Source organism: Panulirus ornatus, chromosome 4 (genome assembly GCF_036320965.1).
Source record: "Panulirus ornatus isolate Po-2019 chromosome 4, ASM3632096v1, whole genome shotgun sequence".
In the NCBI taxonomy this organism is placed as follows: Eukaryota; Metazoa; Arthropoda; class Malacostraca; order Decapoda; family Palinuridae; genus Panulirus; species Panulirus ornatus.
In genome coordinates, this window is record NC_092227.1 from 12954451 (window position 1) to 12980613 (window position 26163).

General features: G+C 40.3%; 1 protein-coding gene across 1 annotated transcript in view; it reads right to left on the reverse strand.

Annotated features, from left to right (window-relative positions):
- The window catches only part of LOC139764464 (hemicentin-1-like), a 253923-nt gene that overhangs the window by 48019 nt on the left and 179741 nt on the right, over positions 1–26163 (reverse strand). Inside the window, exons 4-7 of the mRNA XM_071691018.1 lie at positions 25532–25731; positions 25033–25143; positions 20241–20444; positions 7028–7188 (exon numbers count right to left, since the gene is read on the reverse strand). Of these exons, the coding sequence (XP_071547119.1) occupies positions 7028–7188; positions 20241–20444; positions 25033–25143; positions 25532–25731 (676 nt within the window). The remainder of the gene's footprint in view (positions 1–7027; positions 7189–20240; positions 20445–25032; positions 25144–25531; positions 25732–26163) is intronic.

Consider the following 26163-nt stretch of genomic DNA (forward strand, 5'->3'; position numbering starts at 1 on the left):
AAAGTAATCAAGATGGGGACGTCCGCACCCATGAACTGAAAAAAAAAAACTGAGGATAATTTCCCTTTCCACAAATTCGAAAGCCTGATTTATTAATTCAGGAATTTTGTTCGACATTTTTACTACCTCTGTGCACTGCATACTTGGCCTTAGGTCGTCACAGACTATTACACCTCAGTCTTTTCCCTCATAGACCTTTCCTAGTTTAAAACAATTCATATTGTGGCTTTCCATCTCATTTTTTACAACCGGTATATACTTGTCGATATTCGTATTCATTAGCCGTCTGTAAGCCCCGTCCACCGATTTGTCTATGACATTTTGAAACTGTAGACTTTCATTTCCAGATGTAGATCTATTTCCCAGCCCAGTATCATCAACGGATTTTGATAACTTACACTGTAGCCATTTAACATCAGCATTAATAAACATGAGAAAGAGAACCTTTCCCAAGACTTGCTCCCTGTGGAACAACTTCCTACATCTGACCATTCTGAGGCGTGACTGTTAATCACCAATTAGCCAATTTCTTAACCACCGATATGTAACCCGATCTGTAACAAGTTACTTGAATTCATCTTGTAGCCTTTGCTGAGGAACTCTTATCAAATGGTTTTTGAAAATCTCAGCAGAGGTTGTCAAACGCTTTACGTTCTTCAAACAAGAACTCAAGCAGATTTTTCAGACACAATCGATTTCGTTGAACACTTTGCTGAGACTCGTTTATTAAGTGGTAGTGTCTTTTGAGAGGTATAGACATTTTTTCCCGCATGATGGTTTCAGTCAGTTTTCTAACTGCAGACTTCAAGCTAATTGGACAATCATTTCTGGACAGTGGCTCATTTCCTGTTTTGAATATTGATGTTACAAATGGAAAGTTTCACTCCTTTGGAACTCTCCCTCTTTGGGGGTTACTTATTGAAAAGGGCAGTTAAGGTCTTAATTATGTCATTTTTCGCCTCTCATATTATATTCTCATCCATTAAAACTTATCTGAGTCTGACGTTTTGTTTACTTTCAGTCTGTTTATTGCTAATAGCGTATCTTCATATTCTATGTCAATATGTTGCTATTTATCATTGATAGTGTATCTTCAGGTTCTATGTCAATATGTGGCAGAACTTAATTCCCTCTCAGCATTGGAGGTGGATGCGGGAAATAAGTTCTGTCTTCATTCGTACATACAGTTGGAAGGAAGAAGATCTTTGCCATCGCTATGTTGTCTTGCACCGAGTCACTCATTTCCGTATTTTATGTATCACTTGACTGGGTCATGACTTTCTTGCTTCGAACATGACTATAAAACTACATAGAGTTACTATTTCCCGTTTTTGCCATCGTCCGCTTTCATGTATTTCTCCTCATCCAAGCGCTTCATACGACTGAATATTCTGAATTCCTAATAATACTAATGGGTAACTCCCAATGAAATATAGAAGTGTACAGGAATACAAAGTATACAGTTATACGAGAATTGTAGACAAATAGATCGAGGATACTAGTCGTATGTACTAAAGAAAATGATAATAAAAAAGTGGATTTGTAATGAGTCACGATCAACACACTGATGCATGATATTCATTTTCTACAGACACACTATATAAATGAAGTCATAAACATAATGAAAACAGGAACTACACAAATCAGTGTCAGTTGCACCACAAATTCTGACATTGTATTTAACACTGACATTTATTTATTCATAAACACACATATATTTTTTCTATGTCAGTTGACACGGCACGGTCGACTGAATACCCCAATTAAGGCCATCTCATTAACGCTTTATATATATATATATATATATATATATATATATATATATATATATATATATATATATATATATATATATATATATTGCAGTAAGGTCACAGTGATGCCCATGATCTAGTATTTATTGATGACCACTTTCGTGTAATTACATCGTCAGGGGAGATGCAGAAATATTCTTGTATTTTCCCCAACGATGTATTTACACGAAAGTGCAACTGCAACTTATCGTGTTTCATTCTTTCTCGTGGGTATCAGCAAATTACACACACACACACACACACACACACACACACACACACACACACACACACACACACACACACACATATATATATATATATATATATATATATATATCTTTTTTTTTTTTTTTTTTTTATCATACCTTGTAGCTGTCTCCCGCGTTGGCGAGGTAGCGCAAGGAAACAGACGAAAAAAATGGCCCAATCCACCCACATACTCATGTATATATATACATACACGTCCACACACCCACATATACATACCTATACATCTCAACGTATACATATGTTTACACTCACACACACAGACATATACATATATACACATGTATATAATTCATACTGTCTGCCCATATTCATTCCCGTCGCCACTCCCCCACACATGAGATGAAAACCCCCTCCCCCCGCATGTGCGCGAGGTAGCGCTAGGAAAAGACAACAAAGGCCACATTCGTTCACACTCAGTCTCTTGCTGTCATGTATAATGCACCGAAATCACAGCTCCCTTTCCACATCCAGGCCTCACAAAACTTTCCATGGTTTACTCAGACGCTCCACATGCCCTGGTTCAATCCATTGACAGCACGTCGACCCCGGTATACCACATCGTCCCAATTCACTCTATTCCTTGCACGCCTTTCACCCTCGTGCATGTTCAGGCCCCGATCACTCAAAATCTTTCTCACTCCATCTTTCCACCTCCAATTTGGTCTCCCACTTCTCCTCGTTCCCTCCACCTCCGACACATATATCCTTTGTCAATCTTTCTTCACTCATTCTCTCTATGTGACCAAACCATTTCGAAGCAACCTCTTCTGCTCTAAGTGTAAAGTGGATCATATATTGATGGAAATAAGTGTAAGGTGGAGCTACCATGAATATTAGGAACATGTTCTTTTTCTCATGTTTACGCTTACCAGCCCTACAGAGACAACACGAGTCGTATTGGTTATTTCGAAATTCATCGTACCCATCTGGGAGGATGAATTCTTTTCCGTTCGCGCTCGGGACCCAAACCCGGGAGCATTTGAATGAGGCAGCCAGTGAACGAAGACCCTTACTCTACCTTGACTAAACTAAAAGGTCACCGTCGCCAACCACGATCTGTGTGATCAGGGACCTGTTCTGACGCCTCACGACGGAGCCACCTTATGGGTTACCCCTGCAGCGCCCAGCTTATGATACATGAGAGACGCAACTGATCTTATGATCAATTAATCAACGAAAGTAAGACATTGAAAGAGGCTGCGGAAATGGGAAAGATCTTATGTGTTATATGTTATATGGACTCATGTGTTGGGAAGGTTAGCTGTTCCTGGCCGTGACGCATTCACGGACCGCCCAGGGTCGAGCGCATAGGTTCGAATCGTAGTTGCGGGAGTCGGTCCACAGTCAACCCAGCTATTCATCTACCCGTAGGGGTTGGTCGACAAAATGGGTATCTGGCTCAGGCTAGGGTGTATGTATATATATATATATATATATATATATATATATATATATATATATATATATATATATATATATATATATATATATATATATATAGCGTTAATGGGATGGCCTTGATTGGGGCCCCAGCTGTCCGTGCCGTCTTAGCTAACATGAAAAAAAAACGATTAGCACCAAAGTGTAAAAGAGAAAATAGATGATGATTTAAGAAAGAGTTAATCGATATACTAAAACTGAAATACCAAACTGATACACGGATGAAAAAGGATTAAGGCCAAATATTGACAAAACGTAAAAAGATACAGTGAAGATGAATTTAAAGAATAATGGAATAAATACATTGCAAAGGGGTCATAATTAAGTAAGTAATTAAGTGAATGTAATAAGACTTTGTATCATCATTCCTGTCGTGTTGTTTATTCTGAATTTCCTGTTATCATTCTGGACATGGTGTAGGCTGGACGCTGGGTTACCAAATGGTTATTATATCGCTGACAAATTGTTAGAATGTTTTTCGTTATATATGGTTGGAGTTGGGTTATAAATTCTCTCTCTCTCTCTCTCTCTCTCTCTCTCTCTCTCTCTCTCTCTCTCTCTCTCTCTCTCTCTCTCTCTCTCTCTCTCTCTCTCTCTCTCTCTCTCTCTCTCTCTCTCTCTCTCTCTCTCTCGGTTCAACACCCTAGTACACGGTACAGTCTCGTCATCTTTATTTTGAGGATAAAGATAAAGCAGTTTATAAAAATGTCTCAGACATGACTCAAATAATCCGCAGACTTTTAGGGCGCATCCCAAAACATCTCGCAGACTTATCACAAAACTTTCACCAGCTCATGTCACAGTAAACAGGAAAATACTTTACAAAAACGAATGGGGAAAAAAAAGAAACATCTAGCTATGCACTGGATCGATCATAAACCTCCAAACAAGCTGGACACTCGTTTTATTGCCAGAATAAGCATTTCTCTTCCTTTTTCTACGGCTGAGGGCGTCCCAATCTTTCATCTCAGGTTACATATGTGATTTCCATCTAGGTTGGGCCACTGACTTTGTCTGTGAATTCCAGTTGGTCAGTTGGTTATATGAGGTTTAAGCTTATCGACCTTCAGTATCACTGAAGCCGGCAATATCATGGTATTTATGAACAATAGAAATAGCTTGAATGTGTTGTATAGGTGTTTTAAAGGCAGTTCTAAGACCATACACACTCTCACTGCATATAATTTTCCATCCAGGTTATTAATCGATTATTTAACCCCCCCCCAAAAAAAAAAAATGGTAGGTCTGTAGTTCCCAAAGGATCCAGTTGATCTGAAATTCTGTAATCGACTTTTCAGGAAGTTTTGATTGGTCATTACCGTACATAACGCAATAACAAGTTGTCCACATGAAGGTGATACATTTAACGTATGGACGGAGTTTACCAATAATGTCGGCCCGGATTTCATCTAAATCTGTAACACAAGAATAAAATGCTTGCGTCGCGGACGGGTGGTGCGAAAAGGAAGTGGAAATCTTTCACGAAATTAACTTCTGCAAAGTGTTCCCTGTTCTTTGGTGCTGCAAACATCTCATGACAAAGAAAAAGAAAAAGAAAAAGTTTGGTTTAACAGGTAGAACCTGAGGGCACAAGCAGGCAACCACACACTTGCATGAGCACATGAGATGTAGTTGGTTAGCGTTACTAACCATGGAATAGACTGAATGAGAATAAATGATTGTGGACAGCATATAGAAGTATAAAATGTTGCATGACGGTAGAAATTGTTCAAGAGATGGGCTCCACGAGTGTAGAATTTCCTGCCCTCATAGTTGAAATAGCTAATGAAAATAGGTGATTATAAACACACACATAAACACACACCCCACACACACATACATACATACATACATACATACATACATACATACATACATACATACACACACACACACACACACACACACACACACACACACACACACACACACACACACATACATACATACATACATACATACATACATACATACATACATACATACATACATACACACACACACACACACACACACACACACACACACACCAGTGACGCGCGGTAGGGATCTATTCTGGGACCTTTGTTGTTCTTGATCTATGTAAATACCTGAACATATTTGCCGGATGATGGCCAAACTTAAAGGGAGGTTAAAGGTGAGGAAGACTGCATCACTGTACATGGGGAGATGGACAGGCTGAAAAGTTGATATTTTACGTGATTGATTTAATTCAGTTTGAGTATGGAGGATGGGCTACGGTGAAAGAGGGTTCGATATGAATATTATCCAGTGGGAAATCAAATGTAGGGTTGTATGTGTGTGAGGAACTGCTAGAAAGGTTCTGACACCGTCCTGAATGGGAGGCTGATTTAAGAAGCTGGATCACTAGGAAGAAATAAGGGCAAGATTCCCCCCGATGTATAAAAGATTTGTCTTGGTGGAAAGAAACGAGGAACGTGTGTCAGTGGATCCTTCTAGAAACGTATGTCAGTGGATCCTTCTAGAAACGTATGTCAGTGGATCCTTCTAGAAACGTATGTCAGTGGATCCTTCTAGAAATGCAGGGTATTGAGGATGAGATACAGTGGAAAAACGCTTCAGTATGAATATGTAACGAGAAATATGCTGTAGGAATCCACATATGAAAGAGAGAGATTAGTTGCCGTTGTCCGTAACCTGTCACCGAAGTCCCACATTGGTAAAATAGCAAAGGACACCGGCCACCTTCTGGCAAATGTTAAATCAACATTCAATGTGTATGGATAAGGAAAGATTCTGTGAGCAGTTTACATCCTGTCTTAGACCGAACCTAGAATATGTTTGTCACGTTTGATCATCGCACAGAGAACTAATAGAGAAGGTCCAGAGGAGGGTAGCAAAGATGACTGACACCTGAAGTAAAAGAGCGAGTTACAGGGAAAGACTAGATGCCCTTAAGTGTATCCATCGTAGAAGAAGAGTGAGAGGTGGCCTGATCACTACTGTGAATATTTCTACGAGAGATGGAGGGATAGAACAACATGAGGCCATAACATGAAACTGAAAAAGTAACTTATTAGATAGAATGCAACGAAACATTCTTATAGTGTAAGAGAAGTGGATGAAACGAATAAACTGAATGAGGAAATAGTAAATGCGGACAGCATACAAGTTAAAAAGCTGCATGGTGATAGAGGCGGGTCAAGAGATGAGGACTCCTTGAGTTTTGAACTGTCTCTTGTGTACAGAACTTATCCATAATTGCCCAGGACGTCTCTTTGACAAAGGATCCCTGGTGCTAGCCAGGGGCTCCTGCAGCTCCGAGGTTGTGCTACCTCCAGTAGCAGGGATATTTTGGACTCCTTTTGAGTGCAAGGTTCTTTGACGAGACTGAACTCCAAGGGATAAGGCCTCACCAAAGGGGACCCCCTTCACCCGCGAAGCAAACCCCGCGCAGTCGGAGTCGTCTACATCCTCCGTAAAGTGTAGATAGGTAGTTACGCGCACACACACACACACACACACACACACACACACACACACTTCCCTAAGGGACTTACTTTAACGCTGGGGTTGATGATGCGTTGTCCGTCCCTCCACCAGGAGATGATGGGCTCGGGCCTACTGCCGGTTGTGGAACATTCAAGCTCCTCCGTCACTCCGGCCGACACGTATTCCTGAGGTCCCGCCACTTTCATGAGCGAGATCGTCAGCGGAGCCACTATGTGGACAGGGGAGACTTTGCTTAATGTCAAATACTACACAGAAAAAAGAAAATAGGTCTGCTTAATCTCTGCCCTATTGACTCAAAAGCCATCAAATAAATCTCAAGAGAAAAAAGAATTTAAAGCCTCTCTGTAATGTCGAATCTTGAAAAGACTTTTCTCCTCTTTTTATATACATGAAAATCGAGAAGAGGGAAATCTTTTTATCTTGAAAAGAAAGAATTCTAGCTTTCTAAAGATAACTAAGATATGTCTTTACAATAGAACTGATGTTACATTTCTCTCAGGAGTCGCCAGACTTATGGTTTATTTTTCTAATCATCTGTGTAGTCCTTTGGTTATGGGGTTACCTGCATAGTGAGAGAGTTATGTGGTCTTAGAATTATCCTTAGAACCTGAAGAAAGTTTACAAAGATTTTTTTTCCGTTTGGTGGACGTAGCCTGACTTTGATAGCCTTATTGACCCTGGCAACAGATAGGAGTAAAGCCCAAGTAATCGCCATTTGATGGTCATCTTATAATCAGTAAAGGATAAAGGTAGACAAAGATAGATTTCGTGTCATTGCTTTCTATTGTATCTATGTTTTTTTTTTTAATGTATTTCATTCAAAGATATTGTGACTAGGAGATAGATTTTCACTGTGCATTTTGCTAAGATATATATCATTTTTTTTTTTTTCATGGAAATATGAAAGTGATAGATAATCGATTTCCACTCACTAGTTCCATTGTTATAAGCATACGAAGGAAGAAGCGCATAGAACCGTAGATAAATCAAACGAAAAGTAACATTTGAGGTTATATAAATGGTTGATCAAACAACAAAGAGTGATGATACATTAATACTTCAAGATGGGTTTATACTGGTCCTCTCGAAGAGTGTAACTGAATGAACCAGGACTACCTCCTCTGTCTGTGATGTATAGACGTTCACATTACACACTAGACTATCATACTTGATGAGAATTTCGTCTCTGCTCCTCCTCAGTTTAATCAGCTTAAGTGTATCTGAGACGCGCACTAGGTGATCATTACTCAGGGACCATCCATTAGTTTATAGTTAGACCCCTTTTAAATCTCTTACTTGTCTAATTGTGACCCATCTGTATGCTTATCCCACAACAAAATGCTTTCCTCCAGATGCAAACAGAGTGGCTTCCCTCACCCTCACCCTGACCAGTTTTTAATATCCTCATCCTTTATTGACACCCGTGATCGTACAGTACAATAATGACAACTTTATGATTTGACACCTTCTGTACATCAAGTCTTGACCTGTCTCTGCTTCGAGTCTTGCCCGTCTGTGTTTTAATTCTTGACTTGTGTACGGTCATTCTAGACTTGCCTGTGCTTTAGATCTTGACCTGTCTGTGTTCTAAATCTTGACCCGTCATTGCTTTAGCTCTGACCTAAGTATGCTTTAGCTCTTGAGCAGTCTGTGGCGTAAGACCTGACCTCTTTTATTACCAGTCCAGATCAGGGTTTGCTTTATATCTTGAGCTGGTTTGAGTTAACCTCAGTTTTTGACGTGTTTGTGCTTCGCACATCAATACAGAGAAGACGGAGCAAGAAGGCATATGCATCTTTCACATACCACAAGTAACATTTCCCCATTAAGCAACGCCCTCAAAGCATCACCAACATCTTCCATCCCTACAAAACTTAGTTTCATCATATATGAATCCTTATGTAAGTGAAATCACACACAGATCTCCCCTAATCATTTAGACACATGAGCTCTTCTTTTCTTTCCATTCATTCTTAACTTTCACTGGTTAAATCTGCCAACACAACGGGACATTCTCCTGTGTTCCTTGTTTCAGTCATAACCAAAAAAAAATTATGTTATCCACATACAGTATCTTGTGGCGATCTCCCCAGTAGCTGGCACCCTGATAAAACTGCATCCCACATTCATCTACTTCAACTCCCTCTACACGTTCGTCCGATGATCTGATCTAAAGGAATAACGGTGATGCACAGTCCTCTCACAGACTCGTATCGGTACCAAAACCTTCAGTAATCATACTATTGTCCTTCGTGTTTGCAAACCCTCCATTTAGGTACGCCTTATAGTACCAATATTTTATGGATATATTCTTACCTTATCTTATAGTTCATTCTGTTGATGTATGTTATTTCCTTACTATCTAGAGGTCTCTCTATAGCTTCCCTAGGTACAAAAATCTAATACAAAAATGCTCTTTTTTTCTCCTAAGTTCTCCGTAGCCCTAAAACACTACCGTCAATAATGTGGAACGATTTTTTTTTTTGCCCTCAGGTCCAATAGATCCGGCGGGGGAAAAAAATTGTCCTAATTAGAATTTACTGAAAACAAAAATCTGAACGACTTTTAAGCCTTGCTTTACCGTTTCAAGATATAATACGACAAGGAACAAAACAAATGGAAAGGGTTATTTTAAGAGAAAAAAAAGAGGTGAAAAATTACATGAAATTCTTTTTTACTCTTATCATCTCTAGAATATTAATTATAAGGACTTGATATTAGAAGTATCCATTCTTCAGACCAACAGCTTCCTGCTGACATTCGAAGAGCTCCCTTGCACTACAATGATCTGTCGGCTATTCATTTTTCGTACATTATTTTTACCCTACACTATCACTATCCATGAGTCTACTGGACCCAAACACCATCAAACACACTGGCAGGAATGGGATCATAAACTAACGCACTCGCCCTCGCTTATGTCTAAAAGAAAAACAGAAGGTAGAGCACGGGGTCATCTACATATGGGAACCCCATAGAACAAATGAACTTTGAGAATCGAATTCCGCCGGTCCATATGCGTGTCAGTCATGTAGCCTAACCCTCCAGACCATGATGCGAGAGATCAGCATCTCCTCCGTAACCGTTCGCTAATTCACTGATCTAATGTGTTGTGATGTTTTTAACTCATCTTGGCGCTGTGGTAAAACTACTTGGCAGCCACACGGATGGACCGGTACTCGATTTTCGGGACATGATAGTAATATATATATATATATATATATATATATATATATATATATATATATATATATATATATATATATATATATATATGTATATATGTATAATATATATATATATATATATATATATATATATATATATATATATATATATATATATATATATATATATATATATATATATATATATATATATTATCCCTGGGGATAGGGGATTAAGAATACTTCCCACGTATTCCCTGCGTGTCGTAGAAGGCGACTAAAAGGGGAGGGAGCGGGGGGCTGGAAATCCTCCCCTCTCGTTTTTTTTTTTTTTTTTTTAATTTTCCAAAAGAAGGAACAGAGGGGGCCAGGTGAGGATATTCCAAAAAAGGCCCAGTCCTCTGTTCTTAACGCTACCTCGCCAACGCGGGAAATGGCAAATAGTTTAAAAGAAAAAAGAAAGAAATATATATATATATATATATATATATATATATATATATATATATATATATATATATATATATATATATATATATATATATATATACAGAGAGAGAGAGAGAGAGAGAGAGAGAGAGAGAGAGAGAGAGAGAGAGAGAGAGAGAGAGAGAGAGAGAGAGAAAGAGAGAGAGAGAGAGAGAGACCTTAGCCTGAGCCTGGTTCCCAGTTTATTGACCAACCCAAAGGGGAGGATGAACAACTGGGTGAATTGCGGGTCGACTACTGCAACCAGGATTCTAACGCACATTCCAACCTCATTCTGTCTTTTTCCCAGTCATATATTGATGACTTGTGTCCCTGTGTGGACCTATTTCATGAAAAAATATAGTGACACACGTCCATCGTACAGCACAACACACGATTCATCTCCCGCCCATCCATATAGATTTAGCTCTGTTCTCCACCATCCTGATCTGTTCAGCCCTTGGTACAACGTGTTCTCCGCTATATATGGTATATCTTGGTGTCATATCGTACTGATATCGCCATCTCTGATTCATAAGATCCTCCTTCCCTCGTCCTCTTTGCCTTGCGAGTTTTTATCTTCACTCAGTAGCGCTCTTAATTTCTTGGTATATCTGATTAAGGTTCTTTTCAAAACTTTTTTTTTTCTAATATTCTTCCAGATTACCTCAATATTTTCAGTAATATCTTAATTGCCTTTCTCCTAAAGTCTTCGTCTTTTGTTGTTCAGTTATTCATAAACCATGTTCTATCACTCTTTTGTCTCAGACAATGAGATTTTTTTTTCTCCCTTGACTTCTTCTCTTCGCTGTACACAGGATATATCAGGCTTCTCCTTCCATCATCCCTTCCTTTGATTCTGAAGTTTACGTTTACATTTCACGCTGGTGATCCTCGCAACCGCATCCTATCTTTTGCACTCGTTCTACATGCCTTTGTAGTAATATTTGTAATTGCTGTATTTAGAATTTTACCCCCCCAACAACTCTGCCACATTGTATGCAGTCCAATTTTCATTCAATTTCCTTTGGAAATCCTCTCCTGAGATTTCAGTCTTTCGCTTCATCAGCTTTATTGAGTGCTATATTCACACATCCGATCTCGATCCACCTGGAACACATCGCTCCTCTATGTTACTGACTTCGTATCAAAAGGCATCTGATAACTCCTCTCACTGACTCCAAATTCTGTAAAGTGTTTATCTTAATCTTCCCTACCAAAACTAGATTAGGCTCGTTTATGTTTTCTGTGTCTGTCCTCTGGACGCCTACCAAGATGCTCTTCACCATTATCGTGTCCTCCTATGATTCAACTTATTCCTGTCCTTCCAGTTTCTGTGTACACACCAGCCCCTCCGTCCACATTTGTCAGGACAGTTTGCATTCCAGTTCATAATGCAGTCCCATGGCCTTCCCAGATTCCCTCCAGGAAACTTCTAAGCTTAACTCAGTCATGCTTCTTGTTACCTGGAGCGTATGCAACTACAAGTGTTACCGTACTTCGCTTGTTCGAGGTTACACCGCGAGTGAAAAGTTACCTCAAAGAACTTCTGATTCCAAAGGAGTCTGTATTTCCCTGCCGCTGAAAGTGGAGCAGCCATGGGCTGCAGAAGCCTTCAGAAAGGTCCTGTGTAACACCGTGACTTTTTCATAGAAATTGGCTCTGGGGTGATTATTTATCAAGTAGATAGATAAGCAATTCCATTATAGATTATGATCCAGATTCAAATCTCCAAGTATGCTCAGTCGAAATATTTTCAGCCCACATCACGAACGCTAACTCCTACTATTGTTTGCTAACTTTCATCCTCACTTACACCTAGCACTGTGTTCGAAACATATATCGTTATGTGTCCTTCCCTGTCCCATATATAGCTGAGAGATCCCAGATCTCCTTGCATGAATAATTGCATCATTTCTATTCACTTATAGTTTTACATTCAATAACTTATGTGTACGATCTACCTATTCAGACCTACAGCACTTGGGGTGGGCAATTGCTGTGTCTACCTCTCTCAGGGACGATGTTATAAACACACAGACTGCGGATGACTAGTGGGGTCTGTGGCTTCCCCAGCACTTACTGTTTTATTCATCATCTGTTTACTAGAAAGATTATAAATGGATGGATTGATAAAAATGATAATTATAATGGTAAGGTAATGGGTAAATGCTATTTCTCAAACAGACTACATTATATTTGGCATGCAATGAATTACGAATACTGTTTGACGTTTGTCTCTTACACCAGATAATCCTGAAAATTTAAAACAATAAACATTTGCTTTAAAGCTGTTCGTCCAGTTTTAGTTATGTTCACTCTTGGATAAATCTGTTGCATGTCAGAGTGTGCACAACCATCAGGTGGCTGTGCCTCTCATAACACTATACATATAGTACAAAGAAGATCAAAATTATGATGTTTTCTCCTGAGCTAATTAGAAGGACCCACCTTCAGTTGCTTTTATATAAACTGTAATTTAAAGGTTGATAGAGATCTAGCAGTGTCTGTTGCCTGACCTATTGTAAGAGCTCCAGGCCAATTGTCTTGTGGATAACGTTCACTGTGGGATTTACGCGTTGCTGCCACATGATCCCAGGAGTTCCGTGTGTCACTGCAATTCCTCTTCTCAGTTTTTTGAGTGACATGCGTTGTGGGAGTCACACGCTACAGTCCCCATGACTGACCCGGGTCTTGGGGACCTTGAACCACTATCCCGCCAGAAGCTAAGTGTCGTGGGAGACCTAAGCTTCTGCTTAATAAATAATAGTCTGCATGACCGTCGTAATCCACTGTCTGGTAAATGACACGTGTCGTGAAAGCCATGAGCTATTATATCTTGAGATTGGCATGTGTTTCAGGAGACACGCAAACCACTATCTGGTACATTGCATGTGCTTCAGGGGTTCCAAGCATGTCAAATGCCTCGGGAATCAAGAGCCTTTGCGCCATGTATAGCCAGTGTTGTGGGAATCTTAGGTCAGTGTATTTTGAATCATATTCTCCAGAAGGATTTTCAGATTACTATCCTGTAAACCTGTATGATGAGACTTCTAAGGCAGTGTCCTATGAGTGATGAGTGACTAATGAAAAACATATAGAAGCCAAAGAAACTGGAATCTTATTCCCCTATCCAGTGAATGAAAGACATCGAAACCACACTCGTCTATACTTAGATCTTCAGGATGAATACAGAGTGCTGAACCAATGAGCCTCTGAAGCTCTTAATATTATTAGTCATGAGTTGTTTTTATTCTTCAACTTATGTATCCTTCTATGGAAGCCCAGGAGCTGCTTTTTTCACGTCTTGCATTAGTAAGGGCCACTGGATGAACATCCCAGTTCACGGATCTTCGCTTTCACAAGCGATATCACAGACTTCTGTCGTCCCTTTAACTCTCTCAGCAGTCACAAGGCACTACCAGTTGTACATATCTCCATTGCCAACAAGGCATCATTAGATGTCCTTTGTCTCAGCAAGACAAGATGCTACCTCCTGTTTCCATGTGCCATGTGGGACGATTCTCTCATGAGGAACAGAGGCAAATTGCATTCCATTTCCCCTATCTTTAGATCCCTCATGATGCCTTAGAGAGCAGGAGGGTTTGACTGAAGGACGGAGCCAGTGATACCATTGGGAAATCAGTGCCTGGTATCGGTTCGTGTACCCTACAAACAAGACTTGGAGAAGAGCTCTCAGGAGGGTACGGTGAGGCTGCTGAGACCTCGATTGCAAGGACGATATTTCGAAGCTCGAGGTTTAAGTCGATATCACCTGAGATATCAAACGAAGAAATCTAGATTGCTTTTCCCATTTCTCATAATTTTTCGTAGAATGATTTTTTTTTTCCTTCATACTTGATCGCTGTTTGCCGTGTTTGCAAGGTAGCGCCAGGGACAGACGAAAAAAAGGCCGCATTTGCTCACATCCATTCTCTAGCTGTCATGTGCATTGCACAGAAACCACAGCTCCTTATCCACAACCACGGACCTTTCCATGGTTTACCCTGACCATTTCACATGCCCTGGTTCAGTCCACTGAGAACACGTCAACCATCGTATGCAACATTGTCTCAATTCATTCTATCCTCTGAAAGCCTTTTACCCTTCTGAATGTTCAGGTTCCGATCACAAAAACTATTTGTCGCTCCACCGTCCCATCTCTAATTTGGTCTACCCCTTCCCCTTGTACCCTTTACTTCTGACACACATATCCTCTTTGTTAAACCTCTCCACTCATTTTTTTCCATTCGTCCAAAGCATTTCCGCACACCCTTTTCGGCTTTTTCATACCACACTCTTTTTCTTACCACACCTCTCTCTCACCCTTTTATCAGTTATTCAATTAAACCACCACACACCACACACATATTGTCCTCAAACATTTCATTTCCAGCACTTCCATCCGGTCCGCACATCGTCATCTATAGATCATGCCTCGCATCCATATAACATTGTTGGGACTAGTATACCTTCAAAGGTACCCAATTTTACCCTTCCAAACAGCGACCTCTTTTGCCACACATCCATCCTTTGGTATTCTCAGGATCTTCGCCCTCCTCGCTCATCCTTTGACACTTCTGCTTCTATGGTTCCATACGCTGCCGTGTCCACTGCCAGTTATCTAAAGAACTTCACTTCCTCCATTTTTTTCTCCATTCAAACACATCCCAACTAACCTGACCCTCAACTACGCTAGACCTAATAATCTTGCTTATACTCACATTTACTCTCAACTTCATCCTTTCACACACTCCTCCAAGCTTAGTCACCAACTTCTGCAATTTCTCTCCTGAATCTGCCACCAGTACTGTGTTATCAGCAAACAACAACTGACGCACATTTTAAGTACCCCATCCCCTACAGACTGCATTACTCACCCTCGCTCCCATACTCTGAAATTTACTTCTAACACCACCCCATTCATAAACAAATGAAGGAGCCATAGGGACATTATACACCTCTGTTGCAGACCAACCTTAACTTGGAACCACTCACTCTCCTCTCTTCCAACTCATACATATACTTTACACCATATATATATATATATATATATATGTATATATATATATGTGTGTGTACATACTAAAAGCTTTCGTCCCACACTATAATCCTGAATAACTTCCGCAAGACATCTCTATCAACCCTCTCATGCTTTCTTCAGATCCATAAATGCCACATACAGATCCTTCTGTTTTTGTAAGTATTTCTTACACATTCTTTAAATCAAACACCTGATCCACTCATTCTGTACTACCTCATATATGCCATAACCCTCTCTCCCATACACCTTACCACGTACACTCAATAGGCTTATACCTCCGTAGTTTGAACACTCACCTATATCCGCCTTGCCTTTATACAATGGCACTAAATGCATTCCACTAATCCTCAGGCACCTCATCAGGATCCATACATGCACTGAAAATCCTAACTGACCAGACAACAACACAATCACCACTTTTCTTAAGAAATTCAGCCAACAACCCCAGCCACCTTGCCACATTTCATCATATGCATGGCTTTCACCACCTCCTTTCATTTCACGAAACCACTCTTCATGATTCTTTCACTTCGCAGAACATCCTGATCCAAACATCCTACATCTGCCACCCTATCATCAAACATTCAACAGTCCTTCAAAACACTCACTCCATCTCCTCACTTCATCACTACCTGTTAGTGCTTCCCCATTCGCCCCTTTCACCGATGTTCCCATTTTTTGTTTCGCACTTTATTTACCTCCTTCCAAAACCCCTCCTTATCCTTGCTAAAGTTTACTGATACTCGCTCATATATATCATGGAGACAAGCTTTAATATCTTACTTTCAAAACACTAAGCTTCTGTTTATTCACAAACCAGCAGTCTTGATCCTGTAAATTACTAACGATGAAGCAGAACCTTCGCTATGTGCGAATGACACGGTACTGAAATGTATTCAATTATGATAATAGATGCATGGACAGATTCATATGGGGGATGACAGTGGATCCCAGTATTTCACGTTCTGAGGGTAGGACATAACAGTAGCACATTGCCTTGATGGATGTGTGGACAGACTTTAGCACTCACATGCCGTAATGTTGCTAGTGAGGTGATGACACAACACCCACGTTAAGATAATGGGGGTTTAAACTGAGCATACCAAACACTTTGTGGCATAGGTGGTGAGAAGTGAAGAAGACATTCAACGCCCTTTACAGTGAAGATAGTAAGCGGACGAGCTACCACTCTATGATAGTTCAGGCAAGGAATCCACACAACACATATTTCAGACTATCACAACCACTCTCCTAACATTGGATCTGTTTATTTTGTCCATTCCTAATTCTTCGCACTGTAGCTACATAACATCATCTCCGTTTGGTTCATTTCATGATCCTCTGGTCAATGTATCTTCGTTAACTGCACCCTCTCCTCCTCCAGCTGCTCTTTCTAAATGTAAGAAGTGGCACTTTACTGTAATAGTCCTTACTGGACTAACGTGAGATTTTCTTTTTCCCTGTTTCTTTGAATGGATTTTTGCCCCTCATTTTGTGATTTTCCTGACTCTGCTGAGTGTATAGCAGAGGTTATTGTAGGGGGAATGGAAGCATAGATTCTCTCGTCCTTTAAGGCTACCGCCTCTTTTCCAGTCTGCGGTCTAATCGTCCTTAATGTAAGGCCATTCCAGGAAGGAACCTAGCAAGTCGGAAGTGGTAAAAACTCTCCTTCCTCCAAGTCGCATTCAGCTTGCATCCGCGCTCGAAATCACTGCAAGTATTTTACCCGAATGGCGAAGTGCTCCATTAGCGAAAGAAAATGCAACAACCTCTTTATCCATTGATAGGACTTTCTCTTAACAAGTTTTGTCGCAGTGCCTTATCCTTCGTTTCTCCGCCTGACGATACTATATCTATTTAACGTTGCTGAAATAATTTCACTCCCTGATGTTTCCCTTGGTAATCCTAGAATTTCTCTTTGTGCAATCCAAAAAATTCTCTCTCTCTCTCTCTCTCTCTCTCTCTCTCTCTCTCTCTCTCTCTCTCAATAGGCATACAACCTTTTCTTTTAAAGGGTTATGCTTCTAAACTTGCACATGGGCTTGCTCAGCCGTTCCACTTCCGTTTAAAAACAAATACTTTTCCTTCTTCTTGGAAACATTCATTGGCACAGCTAATTCCAAAGAGGGGCAACAGTTACAACCATTGCAACTGTCATCTTGTTCCTACGACTTCTACTATTCCCAAGGTCACTGAATCCCTCCTCAACTCTTAAATCATGAACATCTTCAATGTCACAGTCTTCTTTCTGATCGTCGGTATGACATTCGCCAGGGAAAATCCACTGGTGATATCATTTCCTACCACAGTTTCATGTGTTTTTCATTTCTTTTTCTTTACCTTTGAGAGACATGGGAGAATCCTGTGTTGTCACCCTTCATATGTTGAAAGCTCTTGACAAAGTATTGTACTGGGGGTCTCATCTCCAAATTTCCCTTCTTTTGGCTTCTTCCTGACTTTGTTACCTTTTATGTCTTCCATATATATATATATATATATATATATATATATATATATATATATATATATATATATATATATATATATATATATATATATAGATAGATAGATAGATAGATAGATAGATAGATATGACAGGTGTTTCCGTAACTGTCGACGGATCAACTTCTCCCTTTCCTTATCCACAGTGGCATCCCTCAGGATTCTGTCCTGTCTCCTTCACTCTTTCCCCTTTCTTCAACAAATAACCAGATATGTTGACGGTTCAACAGAGCATTCATCCAGTTCCTTTAAATCCAATCCATACCCTCTTGCTTGATCTGCATCTCGTCTTTTCACTAATCCTGTAAACTTAGACAGTATTTCACAGTGGGGCAAACGCATCCTGGACAAGTTTAATGCCTCTGAAACGATATATATATATATATATATATATATATATATATATATATATATATATATATATATATATATATATATATATATATATATATCCATCTATCCTTCTAAATCCCCATCACTTTTAATAGATCTGTAATTCCACCGATCAATACAGTTGACATACTTCATATGACTGTGACATCTAACCTTTCTTAGAAACCCTACATTACTTATATAGTCAAGTCTCTCTCTAATACATTAGGAGTTCTGTTCAAATACCATGAGCTCTGCTCAGATGCCATATCTGGTTTTTCTCTTAGCGGTTGTTTTACCATTTCAAGAACTGATCTGTCCTTGTGTGGAGCACTGTTTCACGTATGAGAAAGTTCTAGCTGTACAGACTTACTAGACAGAGTAGTCCAAAGCAATCAGGCTCATCGTCTCTCCCAATCTGATCTCCATACTCGATCTACTTGTCCTACATCGTAATGTGGGTTCACTTTCCCTCTTCTGCAGATATTGCTTCGGTTTCTGCTCTCGCGACTTGGCTGCTTGTGTGCCTCTACCTTAACCCTAGATCCCCTGATGCTACTAAAGCTACTGTATCACATGACTTTAACGTGGTAGCTGGCCACTCAGAGATGGGTCATTGTGGTGTATTTTCTTTTATGTTCACCACAATGCTTTAGAACCCCTTTTCAACCTCATTCCCTCTGAGACCCAGAGTTTATTTTTTTTCCCACTCTCTTTTCTCATTTCTCCCTAACATCCACCCTTTTCATATTTCAAGTAAGGCTCTTACCTCGACTGGAGCAGTCATTAAAAAGAGAGATTTCATTAATGAGAGTCTTGAAAACGCACGTACGAGCCCCTGTGAACACGATTGAAAAAACACGTCACCCCGAACGCCATTGCGAATGGAGAGAAAGGCGGGACAGAATATTTTCACACTATGGTGACGACGGCTCTAGAACGACACAGCATTCGAGGGTTTGTTGATGGTGACGATAAGATGCAGTAACCACACACATTGGTGGTGATGACGAGGGGGCAAAACATTACTCATTTATAGTTACGTTTGTGGTAAGGTCACAACACAAACCTCACACGTCTGTGGCGAGGAAATACACGAGATAACCCAGAATTGACATCTTGTTAGGGAGGTACTGCGTGGCTATGGAATTAAAGATTCTGTCCATTTTCCTCTCCTACATTGAATTATGAATTTAAGCTATCAGTAGATCAGTAGGCATTTTACGAGAGTCTATCCCTTAGAGTTATGTATGTGGTAGATGCCAGCCAGTGTTAATGTGATGAGCCCATGTCACTGACGATTTCGATAGTGGAAAACTGTCATGATCTCTGCTTCATGGAATTCTTGGTGGAAATCTGGGGACCTACTTTACTTCAAAATTCAGGACTTAAAGCATAAAGTATATGCAATATATATATATATATATATATATATATATATATATATATATATATATATATATATATATATATATATATATATATATATATATTTCATTTAATTCTGTTTATTATACTTTGTCGCTGTCTCCCGCGTTAGCGAGGTAGCGTAAGGAAACAGACGAAAGGATGGCGCAACCCACCCAGATACACATATTATAGATAGATATGGTGAAATCACATGATTAAAGATACATTCCCTGATACCAGTCTTACATCTATACAGGTTCTGGAGACTTAAAGATAAGAAGGCCAAAGACAACTCACGCGTCATGTTGATCGTTACGGTGGTGTCGAGGGGCCGCGTTATGTTGTTGTTTGTGGCCCGGCAGGTGAATGAGGCGTCTAGGAGGTCACGGGAGAGGTTGTCCAGGTGGAGCAGGTTCCTCACCTGGCCACGGTGGTCCACAGTGTACGAATCCTCCACCAGGCGCCCGTCCCGCAGCCACACTAACGTAGGCGACGGCCGACCTGCACACACCCACACACGAAACGAGGTTTAGCTTAATAAGCCATGACCTACACTCTGCTTAATGTCTTTTATAATCCTTAATGTGTTAATGGATACAAGAGATCTTAGTGGATAAAAAGACAGTATTTCAGTGTAAGAATATATATATATATATATATATATATATATATATATATATATATATATATATATATATATATATATATATATATATATATATAACTAATGACAGACATAAATATCAAATCTAAAAAAGGGAATTATGGCCGTGAACATTATTATACTGAGAAATTCAGCACACACTGACAACTTACCCTCCTGAATTGTGAGACATCACCTTCACATTTCTCTAGATTAAAGACTACGGAAATTGTATAACCTAACCCCTTGGGATATACCGTGTTTCAAGACATGATTTGGGGCTCATGTATATATGAGCGGCTTTCGAAACATATAATCATTTCATTAATGTTATTCATATCGACAAAGTGGACAATTTCCTCAGAATCGCAGTTTATGCTACATTATATCATCTTCGTAAATGATGTTTACTCTTTACCTCTAGTGGAGGAGGAGAAAAAAAAAAGATGGGTGAGGAAAGGAAAAGGTCCTCAGTGTATGAATGCAAACATTAAAGCACCGAAAACCAGCAGCAGAAACATTTGACACCTGCCACTGAGTCAGCGTGGATGATGAGACCCCACACAAGAAAGCACCGTACCTTGTACAACACCAACGACACATTTGCAGCGATTACCCATCGATGTCATCGTTTCTCACCTGACTGGCACTTAACGTTCCCTTCGCTACAGTGCTAGATGGTGAGTGAGCCCACCTGCCTGCCTGCCCTGACCACCACTGACGCCGACAATACACAAGTCGAGAGGGTAACTGTAACCCTCCATTAGCCATCTGATCTCTCCTAGATCCCTTCCTCATACCGGAAAGACAGTGTGGCTGAGAGCTCTTCTCTCGCAGAAGAGATTATGTGTCACTGCCACTCAGCAAGTGCAGGAGGCGACTCAAACTCCTATACTCTCTGTACTGGACATACCACAGAAAGGATCCTTGGAAGGGGAGATGAAAAAGATAATAAAAAGAGGTTCTTAATCCTTCTCACTTAATGACGTCTCGGATCGCTGGATATACCCTGAAGTTCTTAGAACTACATTGAAACTAATGGACCGTGGAAACATGAGGGGAGGAGGAGGAGATACTGTGTAATGAGACACTACTCGCAAAGTTCCTCCGTACTTCGCAGGCTGGGTTCTTAAGACACACATCTGTTGGTCTGTCCAGGCGGTAGACAGGTGTTACGAGAGAGCGGCGCCACCTATAGTGTTTTAGATACATGATCAGGGTCTACGGGGCCCTTGGCTAAGAACCCTTAGGAAGCCCTTTTCTCCTGGAGGCGACCTGATCGTTCTGGACGCAAGGTGTGATCCGAGAGCCACATACTCGCTGGCAAATGATCTCACAGAAGGAATTGGTTGTTGAGCAGCTGATGAAATAATACAGAGTAAAGATAAGGTAGAATGTGCGCGGTGGAATTTAAAAGGGAAAACAATAGGTTTTAAATAAAGCCGTATTTGAAGTTTCATTTATTCATTGGTTCATATGATATGCAAATAGTACATAGCCAGTGAAAAAAGCTTTGTCTACATGACTAGTTTTTATGCAGTGGCAGCGCCAGTCACGATGATTGTATTATTCCTATTATTTTCAATTCATTATATATACATATCTATGTGGACACACACACACACACACACACACACACACACACACACACACACACATATATATATATATATATATATATATATATATATATATATATATATATATATATATATATATATATATATATATATATATATATATATATATATTTCTTTTTCTTTCAAACTATACGCCATTTCCCGCGTTAGCGAGGTAGCGTTAAGAACAGAGAAGTGGGCCTTTGAGGGAATATCCTCACCTGGCCCCCTTCTCTGTTCCTTCTTTTAGAAAATTAAAAAAATAATGACAGGGGAGGATTTCCAGCCCCCCGCTCCCTCACCTTTTATATATATATATATATATATATATATATATATATATATATATATATATATATATATATATATATATATATATATATTTCCCTGGGGATAGGGGAGAAAGAATACTTCCCACGTATTCCCTGCGTGTCGTAGAAGGCGACTAAAAGGGAAGGGAGCGGGGGGCTGGAAATCCTCCCCTCTCGTTTTTTTTTTTTTTTTTTTTTTTAATTTTCCAAAAGAAGGAACAGAGAAGAGGTCCAGGTGAGGATATTCCCTCAAAGGCCCAGTCCTCTGTTCTTAACGCTACCTCGCTATCGCGGGAAATAGCGAATAGTATAAGAAAGAAAGAAAGAATATATATATATATATATATATATATATATATATATATATATATATATATATATATATATATATATATATATATATATATATATATATTATATATATATTATATATATATTATATATATATATATATATATATATATATATATATATATATATATATATATATATATATATATATACTTTGCTGCGTGCGTCTGTATGTGTGCTTATAATCATAAAGGTCGGTGTAAATACACAAGTTAAATCACGACATGTTTACCCTAGGGCCTCGAGCACCTTTGAACCTACTCTTAATTACAGGAACATGTCTCATTCCGCTCTGTCGTAAGTTATCACTGCGTCTTCCCAAAAAATGGCTGCGCCTCGGAGGAGGAATCTTGGCTTGGTGTTTATTCCAGCCCTCAGCAGCAAGGACCAGAGAGATTAAAGAAGCAAGGTGGCCGTCGTCACTATCGTATGTAAGTTCTCATTTTCTACTGGATGGGTTGAGTTTGTTGACTCGTTGATTTTGAGCCGACTGCCCAGAACGTTCATAAAGATATATTCAACTCTCGTCCCGTCCCGTTGGTTTAATGTGACACCAGCTGCCTGGTGTACTCAGTACTGATTATCTACTAATTTTCCCTCATGCAAGGCCAGACAAGATGGGATTTTTGCATGCCAGATAGACATTTACGTCTGTCCTTGTAGAAAGAGTAATTACGCCCGCTCTCTCTCTCTTTTTTTTTTTTCTTCGTGGCTTGGCCTGCTAGTGTATGGTTTGTCAGTTTGTTTTTCCCAGCCCAGCCCAGCTGTCACAGATTCTCACATTATCTGACTCATCGTCGTCCACTGGAGGGATCTTGTTATAACATTCTTTTTCTTGTGTGTGTGTGTGTGTGTGTGTGTGTGTGTGTGTGTGTGTGTGTGTGTGTCTATCTGTCTGTCTGTCTGTCTGTCTGTCTCTCTGTGTGGTTATTGTTTGTGTTACATGGAAAGTGTTTTATGGTCGTAGTGTTGCCAGTCTCTTAACCGTGTATATAATTATGTATAATGTCTTTATTCTTAAGTATGTACGCACACACACACACACACACACACACACACACACACACACACACACACACACACACACACACACACACGCACACAGCCTAAACTATGTACCTATACATCGACCAGCCCCAAATAGGAGGATAAACACCTAGATTCAAGTGAGGCCGACTGCCTCGCCAAGGATTCATGCTCATACGGGTCCGACCCAAGGTTGGCCCGTGCTGACTCGTGGTCAGAAACGCTAACCGCTACACCAATTGCACGCGCGCGCGCGCGCGGTCGTATGCGTGGGTGTGTGTGTGTGTGTGTAATTACCTATTAATAATTACCTAGCTGTACTGTACGGAATGGGAGTTTTACACTCGTGGGGCCCCATCTCTTTGAACATAATTTACTGTCATACGGCCTCTTAAATCCTATGTAATCTATGTCATTCATACATAAATTCTATATTTGATAACTGATATCACTTATATATTATTTATTTTAAACATGTTCTCAATCAATCTCTTCCATTGATACGTCACACATATACCATAAAAGTATTTCTTTACGTCCTTTTTAACAAGTTTCTTTATTCTTTTCTTGTTATGTCCTGTGGATGTTCCGGTGTGTGTCCGTGTGTGTGTGTGTGTGTGTGTGTGTGTGTGTGTGTGTGTGTGTGTGTGTGTGTGTGTGTGTGTGTGTGTACTTCGAAGCGAGGAAGATGTGGCATTTTGTGGCAACATTACCAGTTGCAGTGGATCCTTCTCATACTGTCAGAAGAGGGGGTTATAAATCAGTGATGTATTGCTTGCAGTCACGCTACCATCTGAGCAATGAGAACTTTCCTAGAAGGACAATCAGGTGGGAAAGAGGTAATGACACACCCTGCGGCACTGCAGGTGACACAGGACAAAATGAACCACCTCCTGTGGTCTTCAGAGTGACACATAGCTAATGAGTAACTCCCCAGAGTCCTACGAGTGACACAAGACTTAACATCCCACCTCTAATGTGACACGTAAAGGAAGACTGATCGCCTATGGTCTTATACAGAACACCGTCCGATGGTCCTTATGATCTTATATAGAACACCTCCGATGGTCCACTCGGTGACACATGCCAAATGATGAACCTTCCACCGTCTTACGGGTGAGACAGGACGAGTGACTTACCTCCTATGGTCTTACAGGTGAGGACGACTCTCCCTCCCTCTAGGTAGGGGCCGGCAGCCCCATCTACGACTGATCCGCTCTCGTCCGTCACCACGGCAGGCGACGGTGGCACTATGGAGACAGACACGCACCGGGTCACTAAGGACAGTGACTCGCGTTATAGTCGCGAATTTCTCAGTTTGGCAAATTTCTTCCAGAGCATTTGATGTGGATGACATCTGGTGACTGATTATCATAAACTGAGTGACAGGACCAGCAGCACTATTGCTAGATGGCAAATAAGGCATCGACGTTGAGGTAATAATGATATGGACAGGAGGGTTAGTATTGGGGTGAGTGAAAGTATAATAGAGACAAAACAAATGCTCAGAGCAGAAATTCGTAGGAGGTAAAGAGGCATCAGGATGTAATGCAAGAGTGTTAGTAAGGTATGAAGCTCAACAGGAGGAGGGTGTATTGAGATGGAAACCCGAGTGTGGGATGATGGACGCGAACTCACCGATAACAGCCAAGTGGACGGTGGAGGTCTTGGATGGCCCCTTCTCGTAGTCGACCCTGCAGCGGTAGGTGTCCTGGTCACCTGGCCTCACCGGGCTCACCCTCAGGCTGGGAGGGTTCAACTTAAGGTCGAAGTGAGCTCGCTGGCCGAACACCGTCTCGTCGCTCCAGTGTCGCCCGCCCGTCTGTCGCAGGTCGTAGCTGCCCACGAAAGACAAAACTATATAGCATAAGGCAAAAGAGAATAAGTGGGGAGGTATTTCTGAACCATCAAGTAAAATGAATGCTACGGTGACTCCTTACACGATAGCGGAACCTTCTGAGTATAGTAGCTTGATCCCTTTTACATAAGTTAAGTGGTGACTAAGATCATGTATACACACCATATGGACTAACATCAGCATGGTCATAAAGAAGAAGGCGCAATCCCATCTGAAATCATGACATACTTCTGGGCATTTAGGTTGTTGAGTTAATGGCGTAGCTCAATGAGTTCAGTGAATCAAATCCTTGCAATGGAATTACCCTCTGCCAGCATCTTCAGCCCTCAAGAATGACAACCCCAAACACAAAAAGGAAAAAAAAAAAAATCATTATACAAGAAGTCCTGACAATCCCATAAAAATCACTTAT